This window comes from Ruditapes philippinarum, unplaced genomic scaffold (genome assembly GCF_026571515.1).
Source record: "Ruditapes philippinarum isolate M1 unplaced genomic scaffold, ASM2657151v2 ctg6419_1_1_1_1, whole genome shotgun sequence".
Classification (NCBI taxonomy): Eukaryota; Metazoa; Mollusca; class Bivalvia; order Venerida; family Veneridae; genus Ruditapes; species Ruditapes philippinarum.
The window spans coordinates 23,268-50,703 of record NW_026863308.1 but is presented as its reverse complement, the minus strand read 5'-3'; the positions used below and the strand labels follow the sequence as shown (position 1 = coordinate 50,703).

The following is a 27,436-nucleotide window of genomic DNA, read 5'->3' as shown; positions in this document are numbered from 1 at the left end:
CATTCCAATCTGAAAAGGATAAAATAACAAAGTTAATCTCTTGTAATCTGTGTCTTATGGCTCATAATGTTATTATAACCAGTTGTTCAGTACATAACTATAAAACTAATGCATTTCAAACTACATTGTACCAATGAAAGGATTATAAAGCTAAAGTAATTGATTATGTGATTAAATGTGTAAGGCAATAAATTAAACATTTAGACTTTTATTTCACACCCGTGCCGATATTGCGACTCCGTAAAAATGGTATTGCACGGTCTTGCATATATTTTGACGTAACGTCATAAGCGTTATACAAACATAGTGAAAAGACGCGTTAGATGGTTGCGTTTTACTGTAGGCGCGCCAATAAAAATTGACTATTTTTTCACTTGAAACATTCTTTATTTTTGGTATGTGATAAATAGAATATTAAATTTGTGTAAGTTCATTACTGAATGTATTGAACTTGTTGAATAAAATAATATTTTGCTCGCCAGAGACTCGCATAATATAATTTTATACAATTTGTGCAATAAATTCAGTATTGAACTTACACTCATTCAATATTCTTGATATATTAAGGAATAGACCTTATTCCAACCTATTTCTATTACTATGTTTTTAGAAAACATTTGTTGAAGTGAGCAAATGTATATAAGCAGATATATTATGATGACATTTCAAGTTTTAAACCAGGCAATTCGTATTCCAATCTTAAGTATGGACATCTTTATGTAAACACCAAATATTTCAGTTATTATTTCCAGCCAAAAATGAAATATAACTAGAAGGGTTTTTGTCACAAAAACATATGTCTCCCAAAACTATGTATGGTCACTCATGCGACGTTTCATTGAAATCCCACAAAAAAAATGGACATGTGAGGGCCGGACAAGATTTTCCTATTTTTAGCTCTGGCGGCAATTTTGTGCAACGAAGTGAAACATGCCAGTAATGTGCACAACTAGGGATGGTACTTATCATTCCTGTAAAGTCTGGTTGAAATCCCACCAGTAATTTGACTTGTCAAGGCCAAACAAGATTGTTCCATTTTTAGTTCTTGTGGCCATTTTTTGTAGCGAAGCGGAACGTGCCAGTGATGTGCACTCCTGGGGATGGTACTGATGGTACTGATCAAAGTAAAGTTTTGTTAAAATCCAACCAGTAGTTTGACCTGTGAAGGCCGGACAAGCTTATTGACGACTGACAGACACCCTGACGGTCGGACGGACAGACAGACGTCGAAGGCAAAAACAATTTTTGGGAGATATAATTCATTTATGAATTACCATCCAACAAATTGAGAGAAAATGTCAGTTTATGACGTAAAAGAGTAAAATAATTCTATGGCACGAGATCATTAGTACAATGTTGTTTATCATTATGAATTTAATGGTACAAAATTCAAGTAATTAGAAGCGTCTTCGTGTAAAATTCGTTTTCAGAATCTAAATGCCTTTGTTCAGCATGATTATTATAATTTTATGAAATAGTCCAATAAATGCACGACAGACGGATGAACATTATGAACAAAGACTAAAAAAGTATTTGTAGAACAAGAACTAATTTATTTTTAACTACAAACGAATCGGAGTAGCATGTGTATTTGACGGTAATTAGAAGCAATTGGCATCGAGGAAAAATGTACTTCATGAAAACTTTAAGAGTGACAATGAGAACAAATAAATTTAAGTTTGTGACATTTACAAAACAAATGCGTGTGTTAAAAATAATTGACGATCATATCCCTCATTTAAGACAACATATAAATGGTTAAGCTGTGTATTAACATACTCAAAGTTGAAGAAAATGTACAGTACACTTTTGGAACATGTACCTCCTTCTAGACTCAAGGCTCAAGCTCCGAAAGACCTATATTCTTACATCCTTTTTGTCACGCTTAAGTAGTTACTAAATAAACACTTTATTGAATGTGTTTAAAAAAAAGTCCAAAAGTTTTAGCAAATGGTGTTTTAATAAATGGGAAAAATCAATTTTCAAACCAGAACATATAGCGTGTCTTGCTTCTTCGAATTTCAGATATCTATGACACGTTAAACAGTTTTATCTGATGTACATTTATGGAAACTACGATAGTAATAATTTAACCATTACACCCTGAGTAGTGTACATTTATGGGAAAACCATAAAAGGTTGCAACAAATCATATTTCTCTAAGAAAAAATATCATTTATTTATACTGTTTTATTTAAAACATGTGTATAAATAAAGTTATACATTTATGATGTCAGATACCGACAAAGATGTTTGATGAATAGTTATATCCTTAAATATATAGAAAAGCTTGCCGATCGATGATAGTGCTTTACTTTCAATCGTAAAATGATTTTGCGTAGCAATTGACATAGCGATTCAACGTACTTCTAAATTGGCTTATTTAAAGCTAGTGAAACATAACATATTAAAATGAATATTAATAAAAAAAAAAGCTGCAATGTACAATTAATTAATATTCTATGAATTTTGTTCAAAAGATGTTGAAAGTAACATAGATGAAAGGGACAATACCAGTTCAATATTACGTTTCTTGCTATTTCAAATTTTAAATAGTTATGGGCAGTATAAAAATGTTATATTGTAAGATAAAGAAATAGAAATATATGATAGTAATTATATAAATATATTAGTCAGACTTATCTGTCTATAAAGATTTAAGTTAATATCCCCAATGGTTCTACCCGAACAATTTTGTTGGAGAATTAAACTGACAGTGTTAATAAGACAATTTTCAAAACATCACATAGATACATTACAATTGTACAATAAAGATTAGAAAATGAAGAAAACTTGTGGCATACACTTTTGACAGCACGACAAAAAAAAATTTAAGTCAACTTTGGTTTCATTCAATATGCCATTATGCAATATGATATTCATTTGTTATCACATTACAAAAATACTAAAGAAAATGTATTTGAGGAATCACACAATTCTTGAGATAAAAAGTACTTACCTATGTTCCCTGAAAAGGAAAACAAACACATGTAAGTATCATGTAAGAAGCATACTGTATAGATATTTTTAGTGTTATAACTACTTATGAAAATACTTTTTGCAACAAAGTACATGTTATTGAAAAGCTTGATTACCTAATGTCTTACGCGATATACATTTTAGGCAATAAATCATACGTGTACATATTAGATCGTATAACAGTATCATGTTTTAATTCCATTTATTACCATTTATGAAATATGATATCCATTGTTTACACAGCACACACAGACTTAATATCACACAAGACTAAATAAAAGGTACATTGTATTTGAAGAATCAGACAATTTTTTAGATTAAATATACTTACCTATTCTTTTCCATGGAAAAGGAAAGCAAACACATGTATGTATCATATAATAGGCATGTGTATATAGGTTTTCACTGATATAACCATTGAGTTATGTTAATTTCACTTCATTGCAAAACAAACAAAACAAACGAACAATAATTTAAAAAAACAAGACTTTTCAGTGCATGTTTAAATGTGTAAAACGCTTAGTCATTGAAATACATTTTAGGCAATCAAAAATCTTCATATTTAAGTTTGTAACAATATCATGTACATGTGTTACAGAATAAAATATTGATTATATAATGTAGTAAAAACCTGAATTGACATGTTTTTCATTTTGTCCGCTCAAAGCCTATTGCAAAATATTCAATATGCCATTAAATGACATTCACCGTGTATAATTGAAATGAAATGAAATGAATTGTGAAAATTGTACAAACTACACAGACATATGTGCTCCATACATTACAATCTTTCAAGAGGCACACTGTACTATCGTAGGCAATGAATAAATGCATGGCAAAATGTACATGAGAGACATAACACTCAATTATGAGTGATTGTTGAGAAAATCAAAGTTCGCCTTTGGTTTTCTTTTTATTAAAAATATTGTCATACTAAATAGTGACGCAATTGTCTAAATCGTTCATATATTATCATCATACAGAAACGAAGGTAAACAGTTATTTTACGTATTTAAAGTTAAAGTATTTAAATAAATATGTAATAATATATTTGCCGTCGGCCTTAAACCCAAGCATTCTACAGTTTCATTAACCTTTTTAACAGTATCGTTATAAATCTCATCAAATATTGTTCATAAATAAGGATTTTAAATGGAAAACCCCACGGTAACACTAAAGTTCGTATACGAATTTTAACATGCAAATGAAGACTATAATCAGCTCGTGTATGCGCTACGTCACGGTATTATCGTTGCTATCCGGAACACAGCAAATATAAAATTTCTTGTGCAAACACACTTTAACCGTTTAAGCTTCACGGTGCACTAGGCATGGAGTTCAGAAAAAGTTATCATCACATAAAAAAGAATAAATTTGTATGAAAATATCCGTTACAATGCGGAAATATACCGTTAAATTAGGACTACTACTTATAGGCATGTTTGTTGATTTAACATTGATGTACGGATGATTAGAAGGCGGAATTTCTTATGCAAACAGAAATTGTACTTCCGAATTCGCCACAATGAGGTTGCACATTTGTTTGCCAATAAAACTCCTTTTGGTAGTCTGGACACCAAAATAAGATCTGAATTCGATATGAAACCCAATTTATTAATGAAATGTCGTTATTTCTGTTTTTATGAAATTTATTAAATGTAACTTTAACCTGTTGTGGTCGAGACTAAGGTCTATGATATATCTGACTGACACCAATTAATTATCAACAAAGTATTATATATATTTAATTTGCCTGTTGACATTTAGATACAATAATGCAATAAAATACATAAAACTTAATGGTAAAATAATAATTGAAATCACCTTAACAAATATGAATTTTTGATTGATTTAATATTATTTCGTCAGTAAATCCTCACAAGATCTTCAGCAAATGTATGTATTTCATTGTTTCTAAGTTGTCTTTATATTTTTCTCAGCAATTTAATATCAATAGTATCTGTAGCTTTAAAATAATCGCTTACGTCCAGAATTTTTTTCCTCGCTGTCGTCAAATTCAGGATTTAGACCTGGATCTTGCATTTCTTCACCACAATATACGTGTACAGAACTGTCAGCAATCTGTTGTATTGATTTTATCAATATTACCAAAATAGTAAAAGATAGTAAATAAGTAAAAAGGCTGAAACAAATAAATTCATTCTTTTTGTATAAATGTATCACAATTTAAAAACAAAATGACGAAGAAAGTAATAATCAAATAAATTTTTATTCCTTTTCCATTGTTAGATAATTATACAAAATTAATGTGATGAAAGCAACAACATAATTGGCGAAACAGCCCAATGTAGTAATGCAATATCTACACTATTTCAAATGAAATAACTACATCTTAAATTATGAAGCGGTTATTGGTTGCTCTCTTAAATATAAATGTTTTAAACTGTTTTTTTTTTGTAAAATAAGATAGAAGGATAAAATAAAAAAATAAAAATCACGGGTGATTACATTTTGAAAATAAGATATACCTCTTGTATTTTTTCAGCTGCAGCCTGAGCATCTTTATCATAAGCTAGAAACTTTGCATCATTGAAGATAGAAAGCATTATTTGTATGTACTCTTGAATTTCTCTGTCTGTAATTTTGAAGCCAGCAGAGTGAAACATCTTGTTTCTTGCCTCTCTCATCTAAAAATAATTAGTTAACAATATTTTTCTTTTGATATTCAACTAGCAGCAACACAACTTTAAACAAGAACGTATTTGTAAAACACAAATGCCCCCTCCCCCTCCGGCTCAGATTCTTGTCAGAAACTTTTTTTTCAAAACATGTTTACCCATTCAATCAGTTATGGACAGAAAATTGCCCCAAAATATGTGTAAACACAATTATATAACTTGAAAGAGTCATTACGTTTTGTAATCCTGAAAAAGATAAGTTGACAAGTCAATTCAATGGCTTGTGATTAAGTTGAAAATATTCAATTTTATAAAATCAACGATTTTACCTTGAACCCTGAGTGACCCCAAACTTCAACCACCTTAAACATGTTCCTTGTAAATATTAGACATTGGTAAAAAATACAAAGGCTGTATAAAAAAGCATCGAAATCCTACAATAAGCACAAGTGACATTTACCCTTGTGACACCCAACACTGGATCATCCAAAGTAAGTTTCGTCATAATATGAAAAACATTAGTCTATAATTTAAAGGCTGTGTAAAAATCTATCTTTAGGACATTTGACCTTAACCCACTGAATCTTACTCAATCCAAAGGAAGAAGACTATGCAAGATATTTTCCTACCAAATATGAAAGTCATCTGTGCAAAAAATAAAGGCTGTATGGGCAAAAGAGTAAAACTTAATTTTCAGCACTGGTGATCTTGACCCATCGGATCACTATCTCAATCCTATCAATCCTTTCAAATATAAACTAAAGGCTCTTTAAGCGGATGTATAGAAAGTTATTTTTAACAACCTTGACCTACTGACACCAACTCAAACAAAAGAAAGAATACCATGCAAATTATCATCCTATCAAATATGGAAAACATCCGTCCACAAATATAGTCGATATCGGCAAAAGTGTAATAATATATTTTAGCACTGGTGACTTTGACCCAACTGACCCCTCATTCAATTCAAAGGAAGAAGACAAGTTATCATCTTCACAAATGAAAATAATCATCAGTCAAAAAAAAGCTCTATAAGTCAACGTGTAGAAATCTATTATATATTATTGGCATCACTGACCGTGACTAAATTGAACCCTACCTTACTCAAAAGGAAGTACATCATTTAAGTTATCTACCTACAAAATAAGAAATAGATTTGTCAAAAAATATTACTTTAGGTGCAAAAGTGTAAAACTGTATTTTTAGATCTAATAACCTTGAAGCAACTGACCCCTAAACCCATCCAAAGGAGAATACCTCAATTCTACGATTAATGCACATGTAAAAGTGTAAAAATTTCTGAAATTTGTAACCTTGAACTTGACCCATATCAACCCTAACTAAACAAAAGGAAGAAGACTCATTCGGTCTGTTTGTATTCAACACGAAACAAATCAACGAAAAATAAGGTTGTATGAGAAAAAAATGTTTAAATTTATTTTTTACATCAGCGACCTTGACCTGGACACTAGAGATCCATAACTGCACAAAAAATTAGAAGACCATTTAATGTATACATCTACCAAATATGTTTAAAATATTATTGAATAAATGAAGAAATTGTGAATGATAAACTGAAGGTAAATACAACTTGCCGGAATGGTTAACCATACAAAGCCTTATTTTCAATGTGATAATGTACTTTGTATTGATTGGTAAGTGTGTAAATGATGTAGCAATTTGGTACAGGTAGAACTTAGGAAAGGTTAAATGCGTACAGACAATGAGGCGTACGGACGGACAGACTGATGTTTTAATTACTATATGCCTGGGGCATAGAAAATAGATATCAATATAGATATCAATATAACACTTGTTGATACAATATCGATCAGGTTGGAAGTTAAATGGTGTTAAACCATACTGAGATGACAGTATTTGAATTATTATTATGTTTATCTCAACAAAAATATTAGAAATGGAAGAATGATGTTTGAAACTTATCTGATTATGATGAGCTGATTTTTTACAGCGGATGAAAATATTGTTAGCGTAAAATTTAATTTGGTTTTCATAATACATATGAAAACTACTATACTTTGTTCGTGAAGTAAGCTAAAACGTACGCCTGAGCAGCCGGAACATTTTTTGCCTAGTCCGACTGTTCAGGCTGCTCCTGCTAGCCAAAATCCTTATAATCCGGCTTACCAGAAATGATACAGAAAAATATTATCAAAAGATAATCGGCATATATCATATTTTCATATTAGTTATACGCCAGAACTCCGGCTATTTCGGCTAGCCTGTGTGTCTGTCCGTTGGCCCAACCGTTAATTCTCAAAATGGTGGGATTGTAAAGATCTGAACCAAGTGCATAAGTACGTCTGACGGGAAAACCCTGGCATTTTGCCGACGTAAAGCCAAACACTGAACTGTATAAGGTCAATTAGCTATAAATCGCCATCTCCGGCACACCCCTGTGATTTCCAGCCTCAATTTCGCAGGACATTTAGGTGGTTTGACCGTGCGTCTATGAAAAATGTGTGCTTATTGTGAAAACACTGGTCTTTTGTGGAAATTTCAGCTCAAATCTCACCATTTTCAGCTGGCTCTATGTTCAAGTTTGCAGTAGTCCATATGCTGGGAGGGTAAGGGAGTGGTCTGGACCATGTGTCCGACGGTATAAGTGTGTGCATCGGGAATAATCTGGTATTGCTCCGACCTTAAGTGGAAAATTGAACTGTTAAAGATTTTTTGAGCTCATATTCCGCCATATCTGGCTGGGCTCTGTGAAACCCACCTCCAATTCCACATAAGTTATAATGGTGGGGTGGTTAGGTATCTGACCCTGTGTCCGCTGGTATAAGTGTGTCCGTCGGAAATAGCCAACGTTTAGCCGAATATCGAACTGTAAATGGTCATTTTAGCTCATATCTCGCAATTTCTTTTAAACTGAAAGCAGATTTCAATCGACAAGTTTTCTCTCAAAATGTGTAAGAATAAACCACATTATTTTCTAGTTGCTGTAAGCCTCTGAATATCAAAATATAGCATTTGTTAATACTTAGAAGCTTAAATATGTAATTTGATTTCAAATCTGTTACAAGAGTCAGAAGGAAATTAAGAGACTTGAGATAAAATGACAATTGCAATCGATTGTCGGCTAAAAGTCGGCCGAGTTTCAGAGTATTCTCAACCAAACATTTTTATCAGGAGTCATAGGATAAGATTAAAACAGAAATAAGCATACCACCAAACTCATTCTGCAGAATTGAGCCTGGGGCTCAAAGATGCCAGTCGGATTTTCCAAGATGACCATTTCCAGATGTTTTCGGCTAAATGTCGTCAAACATCAGAGTATTCCCGCGGACAAACATATACCGTTATCGTACAAGCAGACACATTGTCGGTCACCTGAGCTTGCCACCATATTGGTACTGTGGAATAAAGCCTAAAACGACATTGAGCTAAACTGACTTAATTACAAGAGTAGGGGACTTAAGGACGGACCATTAAACATGCCACTTTATAGATTTCTGAAGAATTGAGCTTTAAAAACACGGGAATCGCTTAACTGGAAATTCCGTGATTTTAGCTGAAATAACCATTTGCATTCGATTTCCGGCTTAACATTACAAAATGCTTGAGTATTCCCGAAAGACACACGTTAACTCGCAGACATTGGTCATAACTACTAGTGCCATTATATGGGATTCTGCAAAACCGACCCATCTGGAAATTCCGAAATTTTCTTGCACATTCAATTTCCGGCTTAACGTCAGCTAAATATTTATATTCCGGACCAACACATTTGTACCAGCTGACACATAGTCAAACTTCCTTACAATGCCACAAATGAGAGGTTGCACGGAATTGGGCTCGAAAAGCCATTTGCAGTTGATTCTTTACTTAATATCGGCAAAATACCAGATTATTTTCGACAAACACACCTATACAAGCGGACACATGGTCAGACCCAAACCAACTCGCCATTTGGGGTTCTACAGAATTGAGACTAGGTAGGGCTTACGGCGGACAGTCGGAAATGGCGAGATATGAGCTAAATGACAATTGACAGTTCTGACTCCGTTATCTGTGCTACTATATGAGGTACTTGAATTCTTGAATTGAGCCTGAGGATATAAGGGGCCAGTGGATAATAACGAGGTTTAAGCTAAAATTACGTTTCATTTAGTTTCGGCTGAAATTGCGAGCCACACAGTCAGACCCATTAATCACGCCACAATGTCGGGTTCTGCAGACTATTTACTCCCGAGATTAAAACGACGGACACACTTATACCAAAGGATACTCCTAAAACGACATATTTTCATTGTTGATAATTCTTCCTTTACTATATTCAGCCTCTGTTTCGCCTTTTTTGCTTGCCACTAGACAGAGAGAGAGATTATATTAACTAATAGAATTATACTTGAAATAAAACGAGGATCTTTTGCCTGGCTAACTTCACAAATATACTTTCTCTAGTTATAAAAACAACGTGATTGTTTTTGGAATTACAAGAACGATATTTGTTTTGGAAACATATGTATCACATCATATTTAAAATCAAACAATCATATGTAATGAATATATCTTGTAAAATAGATGTAGGTATGCGTGTATATGTGTGTGTGTGCGTGTACGCGTACGTACGTGCGTTTTGTGTGTAAAAGTGGGTGAATGTGGAGCTATATTCTTTCCTGGATCTAAATCAAGGTAAGTCATTTAGATTAGATAATATTAAAGTAGTTATTTTATCTAATATACAATAAGTGATATTAATCAATCACCAGCGGACATGTTATGATTACTGGTAACATTCGTCTTGATACATGTGATCATCAATTTATAAATCATATTTTTTTTGTACAATTTAATGAGAATCAAATAAACATTTTTACAAGTTTTCAAAATTTACATACAAAGAAAGAAGACCACATCGAATAACAGCAGTAACTTTGATAAAGTTCAAATAATTATAAAAATATGTACCAAATGAACACAATAATGAAGTTTTCACGATGTAAGATTCCATTACTTTTAATGAAATGAGGAGACGAACTGACAACGGACAATCACAAAACTTCATCTTGGCCTTATAGTGTGCATATGAACTAGATTACAACATACCTTAACAAAAATGTTATCTGGTGATCCTAGGTCTTCTGCTACCAGAGACTGGAAAGATTTGCAGTTAATAATCACTGAAAGCAGTCCAGCGCAATCTGTGTCTTCAACTGTTTCGTTGTCTTGATATCCATCAGTCGGGATAAAACATTTCATCATTTCGAACGGGTTTTGGAACCACCTTCTTGCATCAGTGTTTTTGAAATTAGGTGAATGAAATCTATGTCGTGATTTTATTATTCGAAAAATCCTGTTGCAGATACCTTTCGGGCAAATTTTGCTCGCCTTCAGAGGATCACTGTTATCATGGAATCGACAATTCCCGTCTTTGTCATAGTAACAAAGTCCATTGCCAGATTTACACGGTACAACATTATGAGTTGTACAATGTCCACAAACGTCATTCCCATAAAGTCCAGCTTCCTGTCTTGCTTGATTAGTTATTTCTTCCGTATACTGAAATGAACCTTCTTTAACTAACGGTTCAACACCTTCTTCTACTAGACGCAATGCAGAAATACCTTTCAGGAAGTTACCATCCTTGTCGGACATCGCAGATTCGGATCGTACCATGTTGTATCAATATCCAATAGTCAGTTTATAAACTGAAATGACGTAAGATTAGTATTATCAATTGCAATACAATACAATACAATACAATATATTTCTATTAAATCAAGGTTACATCTTTTGTAACATTAGACAATTGGCAATTAAAATTAATATAGATATTTAAAAAAATGATATTTGAAAATAGAGATGCAAAAGTTCGTTTAAAAACAATAATTAAACAACCTCTACTGATAAGAACATGTGTAATTTAATGAATAATTAAACTATTATATGTAGTACTATATGGTTTATAGTTTTCATGTGAGGAGCAATAAAAAAATAATTTTGAATTTGACATTTATGGTAACACAACGAAAAAATACAAAAACAGCAGTTGCATATTCTATTAATTGGAAAGAATAAAATTTTAAGCTTATAAGTGTTAACAATATCAATAACATATTAGTAAGTTTGTATTTTTGAGTGACGTTATATAACGTTCGCAAATTCAAATTTTTTCTAGGGGCAGACAATTTGCAACCTCCAGTATCCATTATGCAAACTGCAATGTTCAAATATCGAAGCAGTATGACTATTTATGATGATTTTAATCAACGTTCAACCAATATATAATTAACCTGTTTCATTTTGAATAAAAATCATATCTTACAAACAAAATAATACTATTTACTAATATCTTCACAAACAATATGCCAAATAAGAAATGTTTAAACATAAAACATAGCTACAACATTTTGAGCTATACAATACATTACTCAATACATTACAATACAATGACGGACTTTGAATAATAAAATTACTCACTTTCAACATATTGTTACATACATATATCATCAGAATTATATGATGTCAGTTACATTTAAATTTATATCAATAAAATTATTATGATTTCATAAATGTATATCTCTTTGATTATTTGGCATATTACATTGTTTTGTATGTGTTTTTTTTTATTAAACATCAATGGTTATAAATGTCTACTTTTTTTATTATAATATGCTTATATTTTAATATTTATAATTTGATATAACTAACCTCCAACAAATGTATACATAAACATAATGTAGCATAATGCCTTGTACCGAAAATTAAATTATTTTGGCTCTAAAACCCGCTTGAGATTTTAAGTAAACGTAATATTGTAAGCCTAGTATTTATAAAACGTGTGGATAATTTTCCGATAACGCTTTAAAGTGATATACCTCTGAAATTTTCAGCTTCCGACAAACTTCCTTTTTTATCTATAGAAACAATGAGACATTCGCTCCACTTTTTAGGAAAATACCCAAGATATAATAGTTTGTTGAAAAGATTTTTTAAAAATAGCCAGCTAAAACATTTTCTCTATGAATAACAAATTCGTTTAATATTCGGTCCGGGCTCCCGCTCTTATTCAAATTCAGATCTGATATGCCCTTCAAAATATCTAAACGATAAAACGGTGCATCTAACTCAGAAAACATATCATTCAATTCTTGTTTATCTTTCTCATTTAAGTATATAACATCGTCGTCAGCTTGAAAAAATGAGTCATCAAGATTATTAATTGCTTTGAAATAATTCGTGAAAGTTTCTAGAGATATATCTTTTGGTGCATTTGGTGCAACTGATTCCTTAAGCATTCGCCAATAAACTCTAGCTTTTAATATTTGGCATTTAGTATTTTATCAGTGTTTTTTGTTTGTCTTTTTCATAATTAAAATTCCTAACATTATTCTTATAGATACTTCTTGCTTCTATCATTTCCTTTCTATATATGTCATTTTTATTGCGCCTATAGTTATTAAGTTTCTGATTAAACTCTGTCACAGACATCATTGAATTGATTTGAATAATTGTTATTTGATTTAATATAAGAATTACATTTAACTGTTTTTTAAACATTGATGAACAAACTTGATCAATACAATTAAAAAACATTCAATATTTACGTCAATATCTTCATAACATTGAACATTTTCTACAGATTGGTTTAAGTCATTGATTGAAGAAATAAACAGTTCATTATTTATTTGTTCAACATATATAAATCTTTATAATCATTATTTCATTTGTAACAACTACTGAGTTCATTAAACTCTGGTTCGGTGTGGACACTTATGACATCACTAGATGGATACATACTGCCCTTCAATGTAATCTCAATCAAACAATGGTCAGATAATGAATTAGGTTCATCTATTATAAATAATTTAAACAATTGAATATCAACAATGCAATAGTCTACAACACTTGACCCATTATATCCTACAAAATTTTAAGACCCCGACTGAAAAGAGTCATAATAATCTTATATAAAATGTGTCATTAATTATATATGAAATGTGTCATTATAATCCTACATGTAATGTGTCATTATAATATTATATGAAATATTTCATTATAATTTTTATATGAAATGTGTCATTATTATTTTAAATGAAATATGTCATTATAATTTATATGAAATCTGGCATTATAATCCTATATGAAATGTGTCATAATAATCTTATATTGCCTGCTGTACAGTAAATGGGCCAATTGTGTAAGCATCTAAGTCAAAAAATAAAGTTAAACGTACAAGACAATATTTGCTCTTTTTAAATACCTTAGGGTGTCTATAACAATATTTTGGAAAGATAGGATAACTTTTTGGATACCCTTTTTAAAATATTACATCTCTTGCGGACTGTGTGGGTAGGGGTCGGATGTTACAAAGATATACTTAAAGTCTGAATATTTTACAGTTTATAATAACAATTGTATTATTTCTCTTTATTTTATAAAAATATTATGTGTTCTGATTAATGTTACAAAAATAATCCAGAAAATTCATCTTAGATATAAAAATATTTTCTTTCAAATTTTCATTATTTTTCACACAAAATGAAATTTTCAAACATGTTAGAAACAGAGAGAAATAAAACAAAGATAGGTACACCAAATCATATTTAAATCAAATATGCAAACACATTTCTTATAAAACAGTAGAAATTAAAGGACTTTCTTATGTATATTTCTTGTCAGATAACCCAAAAATGAATTGTATCCGGGGGCGGATGTTACATTTTTGGGGGACGGATGTTACACTAGATGTTTAAAGCTCATAGTTCATACTTTTTTTGTTTGGTTTTATTTTAAAGTGATAAAATTTATAAGAGTATATGCTTTGTACAGCACAATAAATGTAAAATAATTGAATGAATTATGAGAAAAATGTAGAAATATACCCAACAATTATGGAGTTTCTTACTATTTGCGTTTCACAATGAAAAGTTGCATTGACTTAGTTTTCTTCCATTTATCTTACATTTGAATGAACATTGAAATATTTTGAATAAAATAAAAACATTGCTAATTAAATAAAAGAATCTTTGTTTCCTGATAATGCATTTAATTTAACATTAAAGAGAAACTGTCATACCAACAGTACCTTTCTACATGAAATTATTTACAAAATACTAAATAAGTTAAATAATAAGATTTATATTTGTAAAAGATATGATACAGTGTGAAGTAAATAAGTTTTCAGATTAAAACATATGCAAGCTTGAATTTTCCATTACTAAATACATAAATACACACAATTAAAAATATTCATTAAAAATTATAAGATTTTAAATCGTTGCAATTAAGTTCTATTGATTTGATGAAATTTTAAGTAAATTAATGTGGAATGTTAGCAGCATTATCCAAAGATTTCATTATGATTCAGTATCATAATCTCATTATTTCTAACTTTTAATAATTCTCTGTGTAAATATTTCAGTGTACATGAATTGCTTAACTTAATGAACTAATTTGTCATTCAATAAAATGTATAGGTGCAAAATAATTTGCGAAGGGTTTATTTACAGAATAATTTTCACAATTATTCACAGGAATCCTTACCATATCCTAGTTTACTTACAAATTTCTTTCACTTTATTAACAATAATTAAATGGGTCAAATTGTATGAAAATATGCTTGAGGTTTTTTGGGGGAAAAATCTAAAAATGTTAATCAGGGTGTTGAATTATATTTCTTTATTTGTTTATTTTTCATTGACTAAATATTCAGCCTATAAAATTTTTAAGTTCAATAAATCCTTTGACTTAATTGATCTACAACTTAAATACTTAATGACATTCTTGAAACAGATATGGTAGTCCCTCCCACTGTTTTTAAGCATAATATATATCACCCTTAATTGGCACCCCTACTGTTTTGTAATATATCACACTTCCCAATATACAATATACACAGCTCCCAATATACAGCTCGTTAACTTCCAATAAAGTGCCAGCCCCTTCTGTGTGTATAGATTTAGGATCCATATTCCACTGTTTTATGAGGGGCTGGGCTGGGATACATGGTTTGTTAACTATTTAAGGCTAAAGAATTTATGTTTTAACAATTGACCAATTTTAATCACAAAGATACGTTCAACATCTCTATTGTTTGCACCTCTTTCTATATATCCTGTTATGGATTTTGTGTTTGTTTCTTCTAGTTTTTTTAAAATAGTATTTTATTTGTTGTGTGAAACATTCCTATACAGCTGCAAAGCTTACTACTTCTCTATCATGCATCATAAGAACATGATAAGTTTCGTATTACTGTAAAAAGAATTTAGTTCAATTCTGTAACATCAGTCCCCTTCTGTACCCTTAGTTTGTAAACACAGAATAACAAAATATTATATTTGTTATAAATTCATATAAGCTTAAATATTATCTTAATAAACTCATAGGTCCACTTGATGTTAAAAAATAAAATATAAATTTTATTTCAAAGTAAATAATTTTGTTTTCAGAGCAAAAAAATACTGATTGTTTTCAAAATTAAGGAATTTAGTGTTAACAAATAATATTTTTTTTTATAAATACGTCATTTCATTGCTCAGTCCTACGCATAAACCCTTCCAGTCTGCTGAATCTCAGTAAGGGCTTATCAGCTAGTAAATCACTATTCACTGTATGTATCCCATTAACACGTCCACCGAGTTGAGAGTTTTGTCATTATTTATTGCCCCTCTTATTCTTATCTAATGGTCCAAACGTTGAAGGATCAAATTTCTTTAGAAGATACACTCACTAAATTTATCAATGTTTTTCTCTCCTTTCTTTTGTAAAATGGTCTGTGGCCAATTGAATTGTGAAACTAAGCATTTATTTGTAAATATACTTTATAACATACGATATTTTTTAATTAATAATAAATAAAGTTCAATAGTTAAGTGTCACTGTTACTCATGTTACTGACTGATCCCCCCTCCCCCCCGCTAAAACAAAAAACAAAAAAACTGTTCATAGATGTAACTTTTACTGCAAAGTGCAAGACTCTTAACTAAAATGACCAGGTAAGTGATATTTTTATTATTAGCTCGACTATTCTAAGAATATTGTGAGTTGTCCTACTCACCTCGGTTTGCAAGTCGACGTCAGTGTCCATACTTTAAATTAATATTTATGCGCCTATAACTTCTTTATTTCTTAAGGTATCAATTTCAAATATATATTCCTCATCATCATCCACATCATTTGATAAGGTGCAAAACTCTAAAACCAGTATCTCCAGAACTATATCCCCTTGAACTTAAAATAATGTTATATTTTACTCTAACATCTTCATTTCATATTAAAGTATTGACTTTAAACTTCAAACATGTGTTCCTTATCATCAACTACATAATATGTGACAATGTTTGTTTTTTTTAACTCTAACACCAATTTTTCCAGAATTATCTCCCCTTGAACTTCTTTTCCTCTTAAAAAATGTTACTTTTTACTTTCTTTTTTATTTGTTAAGGTATCAATTTTTAACTTCAAATATATTTCCTTATTATGTGTGACAAGATTCATAACTGTAGCATGAATATTTCCAGGATTATTTCCTCCATTAAACTTTTTTAAAATAAAAATTGATATTTTATAACTTTAAACAATAACATGGCAAGCTTCATAACTCTAGCATCAATATTTTCAGAATCATCATCCCTTTATACTTAGAATTTTCCTTATTAAATTCGGACTGTCACCCAAGTGACGAATGCCACCGAAAAGGTTTCTTAAGCATGCAGGACTGGTAGAATGAAAAGAAAAGAGGATGAAAGTAACTAATTGCTTTGTATTATTGTACATTTGTGCCAAGTTATTTCAAAATCCCTCAATGCATGACAAAGTTACATACTGGACATGATTGTTGTGTAAGTGGGGACACACAGACGGACATGAGCTTTAGCTGCGATACATTGTCCATATGTGGTAGACATGTGTGCCAAGTTACTATAAAATCTTTCCATACATGACAAAGTTACAGTCCGGACATGAATGTGTATCTTCAAACTCTTCTCGAATGAATGAATACCTTCAAACTATAAGTATGTCCTTGCCCTTGAAGGTAGGGATCGGGGTCTTAGTCACGACATGTCGTCTTGATGCGGAAGATATTTATGCCTAGTTATTTTGTAATCCTTGATGCATGACAGTCCGGACACGAATGTGTGTAACTATAAACTCTAATTTTGATACAGTGAACTTCAAAATGGTAGTGTGACCTTGACCTTTGAGGTAGGGGCGTGATAAGTGGATGCGACACATTGTCTTGATGTGGTAGACATTTATGCCAAGTTATTCTAAAATTTTTCCAAGCATGACAAAGTAACATTCCGGACACAAATGTGTAAACCTATAAACTTTTATTGTGATAAAGTGAAACTTCAAAATGTTAGTGTGACCTTGACCTCTGAGGTAGGGACGTAATTCTTGGATGCGACACGTCGTCTTAATGTGGTAGACATTAAGCCTAGTTATATTAATATCATTCCATGCATGACAAAGTTAAAGTCCGGACAGGAATGAAGTGGGGACGCACAGACAGACGATCGTCCAGAAATAGAGGGACGGTGCGATTTAAATATGCCTCCCTTCTGCGGCATAAAAAAGTTTCTTATCAACACCTATATCAGGTGCGATTAGATTTATAACTCAAGTCCTGTATTTCTAGAATTATCTCCATTTCATTTTTGAATTAGGGATTTATTGAAAATTAATATAATATTATTTCTAGGAATTATCTTTGTTATTATAAATGACATCAACTCTAGACTTAAGATAATTGTCCTTTGTCATTACTTACATCATGCATGACAAGGTTTATAACTCTAGAATCCTTATTCCAAGAGATTTTTCCTCTTTGAACTTAGAATTTTACTTTAAAAACGTTATTTAATTTTTTGCTTGTATCATTTTGGTATCTTTTTTGAAAAAAAAAATCACATTCATCTCTTTTCCTACTAGATTGAATGATAAACTTCAATAATGCTTTGAATCAATTATTATTATTACTAAACATTATTTTGCTCCTTCTGAAAAAAAAAGAAAAATAATGTAAATCACTGAGGTATGATATGCCTTGAATATGAAAGTAATTTACACAAGTATTTTCATTGTGAGTTGTAAGTGATTTAAAACCTTTTATCACATAAACCGCGGCGCAGGAGTGTAATAAAGCCATTTAATAAAAACGATATTACACTAGTGTAATAACACTTTGACGTGACGTCATTTGCGCTATATAGAAACATTGCGTTAAAGCGCGCTAATGTTAGCGTTACACTACGGGCGCGTCATTGAAAAATTACTCATTTTAACAGTTTACTGTTCCTTTTTTTAAAATGTGATAAATAGAATATTATATTCGTGTAGATTCAATTCTAAATTTATTGAACTCGTTGAATAAAACAATATTATGCTCGCCAGAGGCTCGCATAATATGATTTTATTCAACTCGTTCAATAAATTTAGTATTTAACTACACTCATTCAATATCCTCTATTTTTAATGTAATACAATTTTTTTGTCTTTAACTATTATTAAAAATTGTATGTATCTCTTTACACTAAAAAGTTAAATCTCAGTTTTTCTTTACATCTAAAATGTTCTCTATATGTCTCCCAGCTTAATTAAACTATACATTCTTGAAACATGATAGGATCATAAAACATTCAAGGGTGCTGCTATCAGTACTACAGTGACAAGCCGTGTAATTATAATTAAATGCTCATCACTGACCAGAGATAGGAAATTTTGGGGAAAACTGGAAATTTTGGGTTTATGCGTAGGACTGTGCTTTTTTCTGTTATTTCTTCATTTTTCATTTTAACTTTGTTGTTTTTGTGTAAAATTCCCTTTTCAGTTACAGTTTATGTGAGATTTAATAAGCACCTTCTATAGGGGGACGGATGTTAGGGGGACGGATGTTACAGACTCCTTTTAAATTATTGTATTTTTTTCTCATTCACATAGAAATTGGCATTTTTTATAACATTTTCATTATAAGACTATCATTAAGCACCAGGAACATTGTTTTTTATGAGTATTGTTTTATAGTTGGATGTTTTATGAGAGGGGGACGGATGTTACAGTTTTTTCATCACAAATTTTTTTTTACCACTAAAATGCCTACTATGGTAAAAATGTTTGAAAATTTGAATTGAAAACACTTAGCATATGTTTTTAATTCATATTTAGATTGAGACAATAAAGTACTATATTATTTGTTATTGCTTAAAGGTAAACTTGTTTGCTTAACAACTGAATTTTGAAAAAAATGATGCATTGCAAAAGTCTGATTTTACTAAAATCATCTTAACGATAAAAACCAGGATGATGTATACCAAGTACTATATATCACTGGATAGGTTATTAAATTTTCTATGTGCATGTAAACAAATTTAAGTGATAAATTAAAACAGATAATATTGGTGTTATTTCTAAAAACATCAAAAAAACAGATGCTAACACATTACATGTAAAATTAGACATTTTTAGGGTATGAAAATGTCTGTATCTTTATTTTGGGTAATGCTATCACAAAAAAATTTTGGGCACATTTGCTTTATAGTAAGTCCTTTGTAAAGACACAAAAAAATAATAGAAAATGCAATATATTTTTTGAAAAAGCCTGCATTACATGTATTTTTGAAAACTTGGCCCATTTACTGTGCAGGAGGCAATATGCAATGTGTCATTATAATTTTATATGAAATGTGACATTATAATCTTTCATGAAATGTGTCATTATAATCCTATATAAAATGTGTCATTATAATCCTATATGAAATGTATCATTATAATCTTATATGAAATATGTCATTATAATCCTATATGAAATGTGTCATTATAATCTTATATGAAATGTGTCATTATAAACTTATATGAAATGTGTCATTATAATCCTATATAAAATGTGTCATTATAATCCTATATGAAATGTGTCATTATAATCCTATATGAAATGTGTCATTATAATCCTATATGAAATGTGTCATTATAATCTTATATGAAATGTGTCATTATAATCCTATATGAAATGTGACATTATAATCTTATATGAAATATATCATTATAATCCTATATAAAATGTGTCATTATAATCCTATATAAAATGTGTCATTATAATCCTACATGAAATGTGTCATTATAATCTTATATAAAATGTGTCATTATAATCCTATATAAAATGTGTCATTATAATCCTATATGAAATGTGTCATTATAATCCAACATGAAATGTATCATTATAATCTTATATGAAATATGTCATTATAATCCTATATAAAATGTGTCATTATAATCCTATATGAAATGTATCATTATAATCTTATATGAAATATGTCATTATAATCCTATATAAAATGTGTCATTATAATCCTATATGAAATGTATCATTATCATCTTATATGAAATATGTCATTATAATCCTATATAAAATGTGTCATTATAATCCTATATGAAATGTATCATTATAATCTTATATGAAATATGTCATTATAATCGTATATGAAATGTGTCATTATAATCTTATATGAAATGTATCATTATAATCTTATATGAAATGTGTCATTATAATCGTATATGAAATGTATCATTATAATCTTATATGAAATGTGTCATTATAATCTTATATGAAATGTGTCATTATAATCGTATATGAAATATGTCATTATAATCGTATATGAAATGTGTCATTATAATCTTATATGAAATGTGTCATTATAATCGGATATGAAATGTGTCATTATAATCGTATATGAAATGTGTCATTATAATCTTATATGAAATGTGTCATTATAATCTTATATGAAATGTGTCATTATAATCTTATATGAAATGTGTCATTATAATCTTATATGAAATGTGTCATTATAATCTTATATGAAATGTGTCATTATAATCTTATATGAAATGTGTCATTATAATCTGATATGAAATGTGTCATTTTAATCCGGTATAAAATGTGTCATTATAATCTTATATGAAATATGTCATTATAATCTTATATGAAATGTGTCATTATAAAAGGTATAAATTGTGTCATTATAATCTTTCATGAAAGGTTTCATGATTATTTTACATGAAATGTGTCATTGTAACCCATATGAAATGTATCATTATAATAATATATGAAATGTATCATTATAATCTTATATGAAATATGTCATTATAATCATATATGAAATGTGTCATTATAATCTTATATGAAATATGTCATTATAATCCTATATAAAATGTGTCATTATAATCCTATATGAAATGTATCATTATAATCTTATATGAAATATGTCATTATAATCCTATATAAAATGTGTCATTATAATCCTATATGAAATGTATCATTATAATCTTATATGAAATGTGTCATTATAATCCTATATAAAATGTGTCATTATAATCCTATATGAAATGTATCATTATAATCTTATATGAAATATGTCATTATAATCCTATATAAAATGTGTCATTATAATCCTACATGAAATGTATCATTATCATCTTATATGAAATATGTCATTATAATCCTATATGAAATGTATCATTATAATCCTATATAAAATGTGTCATTATAATCTTATATAAAATGTGTCATTATAATCCTATATGAAATGTATCATTATAATCTTATATGAAATATGTCATTATAATCCTATATGAAATATGTCATTATAATCCTATATGAAATGTATCATTATAATCTTATATAAAATGTGTCATTATAATCCTATATAAAATGTGTCATTATAATCCTATATGAAATGTATCATTATAATCTTATATGAAATGTGTCATTATAATCCTATATGGAATGTATCATTATAATCTTATATGAAATATGTCATTATAATCCTACATGAAATATGCTATTCTAATCTCATATGAAATATGTCATTATAATCGGATATGAAATATGTCATTATATAGAGGATATTCAAGTTTTTTCTATAAATACATGATTTATTTTCATCGAGTGGTATGAAAATAAATATTTCACGAGTGGCGGTAGCCAAGAGTGAAATATGGTAATTTTCATGCCGCAAGATGAAAATAAATCATGTATTTATAGAAAAAACTTGAATTTTCTGTTTATTATATACATTTTTCTCTTTCTGGACATTAAAATTTGCAAGACTTTCCCTTAAATTTTGAGTACTGGCAGAATTTAAAAGAAAGTAGTCCGGCAAGACACCAGTGAAAATACGGAAAATATGTTTCACTGCAGTGAAAAATAAATTTTTACAGTGAAAATACGGAAAATGAAAATACGCATTTTATTTCATCAATATTTCTCAATATTTCATTTCAAAGTATATAATAAAATCGGATATGAAATATGTCATTATAATCCTATATAAAATGTGTCATTATAATCCTACATGAAATGTGCTATTCTAATCCTATATGAAATGTATCATTATCATCTTATATGAAATGTGGCATTATAATTCTATCTGAAAAGTGTCATTATAATCTTATATGAAAGGTGTCATTATAATCCTATATTACATGTGTTATTATAATCCTATATGAAATGTGTTATTATAATCCTATATGAAATGTGTCATTATAATTTTATATGAAAAGTGTCATTATAATCTTATATGAAATGCGCCATTATAATCTTTTATGAAATGTGTCATTATAATTTTATATGAAAAGTGTCATTATAATCCTCAATGAAATGTGTCATTATAATCCTATATAAAATGTGTTATTATAATGTTATATGAAATATGTCATTTTTATCCTATATGAAAAGCGTCATTATAATCTTTTATGAAATGTGTCACTTTAATCATTTATTAAATGTCTTATTACAATCCTATTAAGAAATGTGTGATTATAATGTGTATGTCATATGTCCTATCTAGTCGTTTTAGTCCTATATGAAATTTGTCATTTTAATCCTATTTTATATGTATCACTATAATCCTATCTGAAATGTTACATTATAAACCTTTTTAAAATGTGTCATTTTAATCATGTATGAAATATGTCATTATAATCTTAAATGAAATTTGTCAGTTTAATTTTATATGAAATATGTCATTATTATCCTATATGAAATATGTCATTATTATCCTATATGAAATATGTCATTATTATATGTTAATAAATAAGTGATTTGATATTGGCCCTGTTTTTTGTTCGAGGGCAGTCGTATTGGCCCAAAGCCGAGGGCCAATACGACTGACCCAAGGACAAATAACAGGACCATTATCAAATTACTTATTTATTGTCAATTTTATTAAATAACTACATGTACTTATAATATTTCACATTTAATCCTCAGATATTTCTTCTTTGCAATTCATGGATCCAAGTCGGTAAATGTGTGTTTGTGTTTTCGTTAAATCTACACGTTGTTAATTTTAACACAGTCGGTTAAATACCACTCAATCATGACGTGAAAGTTAAGAAACTTCATTCATGCAACCTGTCGGCGTCTATACATAGACCGAGTTAAAACAAAATGGCTGCCATTTCCCATTTTTTTTGCAGAAATCTATATCTTTTTATGACCCTGCTTTATTAGCCAATCAAATTACTTCAAATGCCCGTAGCCAAAACGTGATATAGATATTGGCACTGTTTTAAGGCAGGCAATCGTGTTATTGAACGTGGCATGTGATTTGGCAAACTTGACTAATCGTTTCTCATACTTTCCACAAAGCATTAGTGTCAGCTGGCTGTCTTTTTTATTCAATTAGATTATCATAATCCATCGAACGATTCGCCAAAGATTTCAAAGTCCTCTCGGCGGTCATGCAGTTGTCAATTACTTAACGTGTACACGCGCGGACGTTCTGCCGTTACTGGACAACAGGTGCGTGATGGCCGGAAATAGCCTCAATATGCGATTTGGCACACTTGGCAAGTGCGCTAATATGCCTTATTGGTACACTTGCTCAAATGTGGGATTTTCGCTTGTCATATTCAGAAAAAAGAAACGCATTTTTATTACTAATTATAATAACAAATGCAATATGTTATTTTATTCTTATATGAAATGTGTCATTATAATATGATATAAAATGTGTCATTATAATCCTTTTATGAAATACTCTTTATAATCTTATTTGAAACGCTTCATTATAATCTTATATGAAATGTATCATTATTATTTTATATGAATACTTCATTTATTATCTAATATGAAATGTGTCATTATAATCCTATATGAAATCCTTTATTATAATCTTTTATGAAATGTGCCAATATAATCATATATGAAATTCTTCGTTAAAATCTTATATTAAATATAACTATAAATAATCAAAGGAAGTAAATTTGGAATTCATTCAAGACGTTTTGCGTTCTTCTTTCTTTACGATGGTAAACTATACAATATTTAGCTAAATAAAACTATAAATATACAGACAAGTCATTGTTTTTGGTATTCCATTGTTTTACTAATGTGCCATATTTAATATGTAGGAAATTCAAGTACTTATTACTTTACATTGAGAAACATAAATACAAATAGTTTATGATCAATTCTTTTAACACCGGTAAATAGTACTTGGGATCACGTTTCCATTTCACACAACTTAAATTAATCAAGCTCACGTTTTAGATACAACAAATAAATATTTTTATGTTTAAACAAACGAATATAATTATCCAAAGTTTTTTTATTTAAATCAATATCAACGAGTTAAAAGTTAATAATTAGAATTGACAAGATATGTTTGTAAAACATGTACTGCACAGATCGGCAGCCTCCTTAATGACGGCCAATTTGTTATATTACATTAGACCTTAAAATGTTAGACCAACATCATTTTTAGCGTTTTTTGACTGTTAAATCAAAAGGGGTTATCTACTGGCCAATACTAATGCACTTGTGAAGTTTAAAGGTAAAAGGCACATGGTTTTGAGATATTGATCAGAAACCGTTTTCACCTATAAGCTCAATGAGATCTTGACCTCTGATCCCTTGTCGCCAAAAAATCAATTTACGTCATTTTCGGACCAAAAGCAATGCAATTAAGAAGTTTGAAGGTCAAGATTTCATGGGTTGTCGAAATGGTTTGACATACAATGTCAATGTGACGGGTTTACGAGATATTGATAGGTAACTGTTTAGTAATCCCAACAGTATTTTGACCTGTGAAGGCCGGACAAGATTTTTCTATTTTTAGCTCTGGCAGCCATTTTGTGCAGCCAAGCGGAACATGCGGTAATGTGCACAACTAGGGATGGAACTGATCACTACTGTAAAGTTAAGTTGAAATCCCACAAGAAGTTTGAGACAAGATTTTCTATTATTTTTAGCTCTGGCGGCCATTGTGCTGCGAAGCGGAACGTGTCGGTGATGTGCACAGCAAGGGATGGTCCTGATCACTCCTGTAAAGTTTGGTTGAAATCACACCTGTGAAGGGCGCTAAAGCTTAATGCGGACTGACGGACAACGGACGGACAACCGGCCGGACGAAAAGACAGACGGCGAAGCCAAAAGCAATGTCTCCCAAAAATTTTGGGAGACATAATAAGTTTTAAAATAGTGTAATCATACGAAAATACTTTACCGGGGAAATCAAAGCACACAAACTGTAGATAAGCAACGATATTCTTAATTTAGCGGAGGTAAAACCCAGTTGTTACCATTTTTAGATAACGTGATGATTATTCTTTACGGTAAATACATGAAATAGGAATCCCTAAAAAAATCCAAAACGGCAAAATTGAGTCCAACACGGCAAAATTGAAAATGTTGCAGGCTCGAATTGATTGACTGTCAAGTGCAAACTACCATCCCGAACCCTAGCACCGGTTTAAACAGGATTTAACATTTAGACATAAAAATGGTGAAATGTCCAATTTAGAAACATCTGCAGATGTGTTGATACGGCGGTATTAATGGAACCTTCAATGTAAAGGCGGCGTATGGTCCCCAAGTAAAAGTACGCTAGCACAATGGGCGGAACAAAACAAAATAGAATTTTGAAAGGAGATCAGAGGATATGAAGTCTGCATATCACAGATAAGACGTCAAAAGACAAATTTAAAAAGCAGGCAATATATCCTAGGGGTGAATAAACAGTATTCAACTAGGAATATTGGAACCACCAAACTAGAAAAATGCCGAACAGTAAAAATAAAAGTAACACAAACACAACAATAATGTCGTGCTGAACGATCTTTAAAGGTTCGGAAATATAACATCTCTTAAACTTAACACTTAACCTGCTGGAAAAGAAATTGATCAGGCTTTCCAACAGCTTGAAGTCGGTTCGGTTAATACTCTTTATTGGTAGTAGCTAATTTGATATTAAAATCTTAAACTTGTAAAGTATTAAATTTTCAAAATCAGCAGATAAAGTGTTTCTTGATTCTTTAAATAGCCGCGGGATATAAATCCGCTTGATATGGGGCAATAGTATCCCTGTATTTAATTGCAACCTCTTAAAACATGTAGAATAATACTAGATAGAATCTGAAGAAGAATATTTGATGGAAAGCTTCATTTCTCTATATAAAACGTAAATTGTTTTACATATTTATAGGCTTTACAGCCAAACAAATCATCTACAAAAACATGTTTAGAACATATTAAGGAATGTCGTGAAAATTGATATTTAAGGAAAACGAATTTGTATACAGAGTAAAAGCTTCATAATATGTCAACAATTATCTAATATGATTACACATTTTAAAGAGTCTTAAATTACTTTTGTGGAGTTTCTGTCTTATTTCTACATATTTTATGTTATGATTAGAAAATAAACATACCTCAAAACTTAAAATCCCGTTTAAGAAAATGCTTAACACAATAAACTGTACACTAAATATGAATTGAAATCATGGTTTTGAAAACAACTACTGATAACAAATTGGATTCCCTCACATTAAATCATCGAATGCAAATTAAA

The 27,436-nt window shown here is 30.0% G+C and overlaps 1 protein-coding gene across 1 annotated transcript; it reads right to left on the bottom strand.

Moving 5' to 3' along the window:
* LOC132721794 (uncharacterized) lies at nt 1–27,436 on the bottom strand (the record flags this gene model as incomplete). The annotated part of the gene is made up of 6 exons (XM_060706170.1): nt 27,297–27,436; nt 10,692–11,293; nt 5,469–5,627; nt 4,965–5,061; nt 2,960–2,968; nt 1–9 (listed from the first exon to the last, which is right to left on the bottom strand). Coding segments are annotated over exons 2-6 (844 nt in total), but the record flags the coding sequence as incomplete, so codon positions are not given.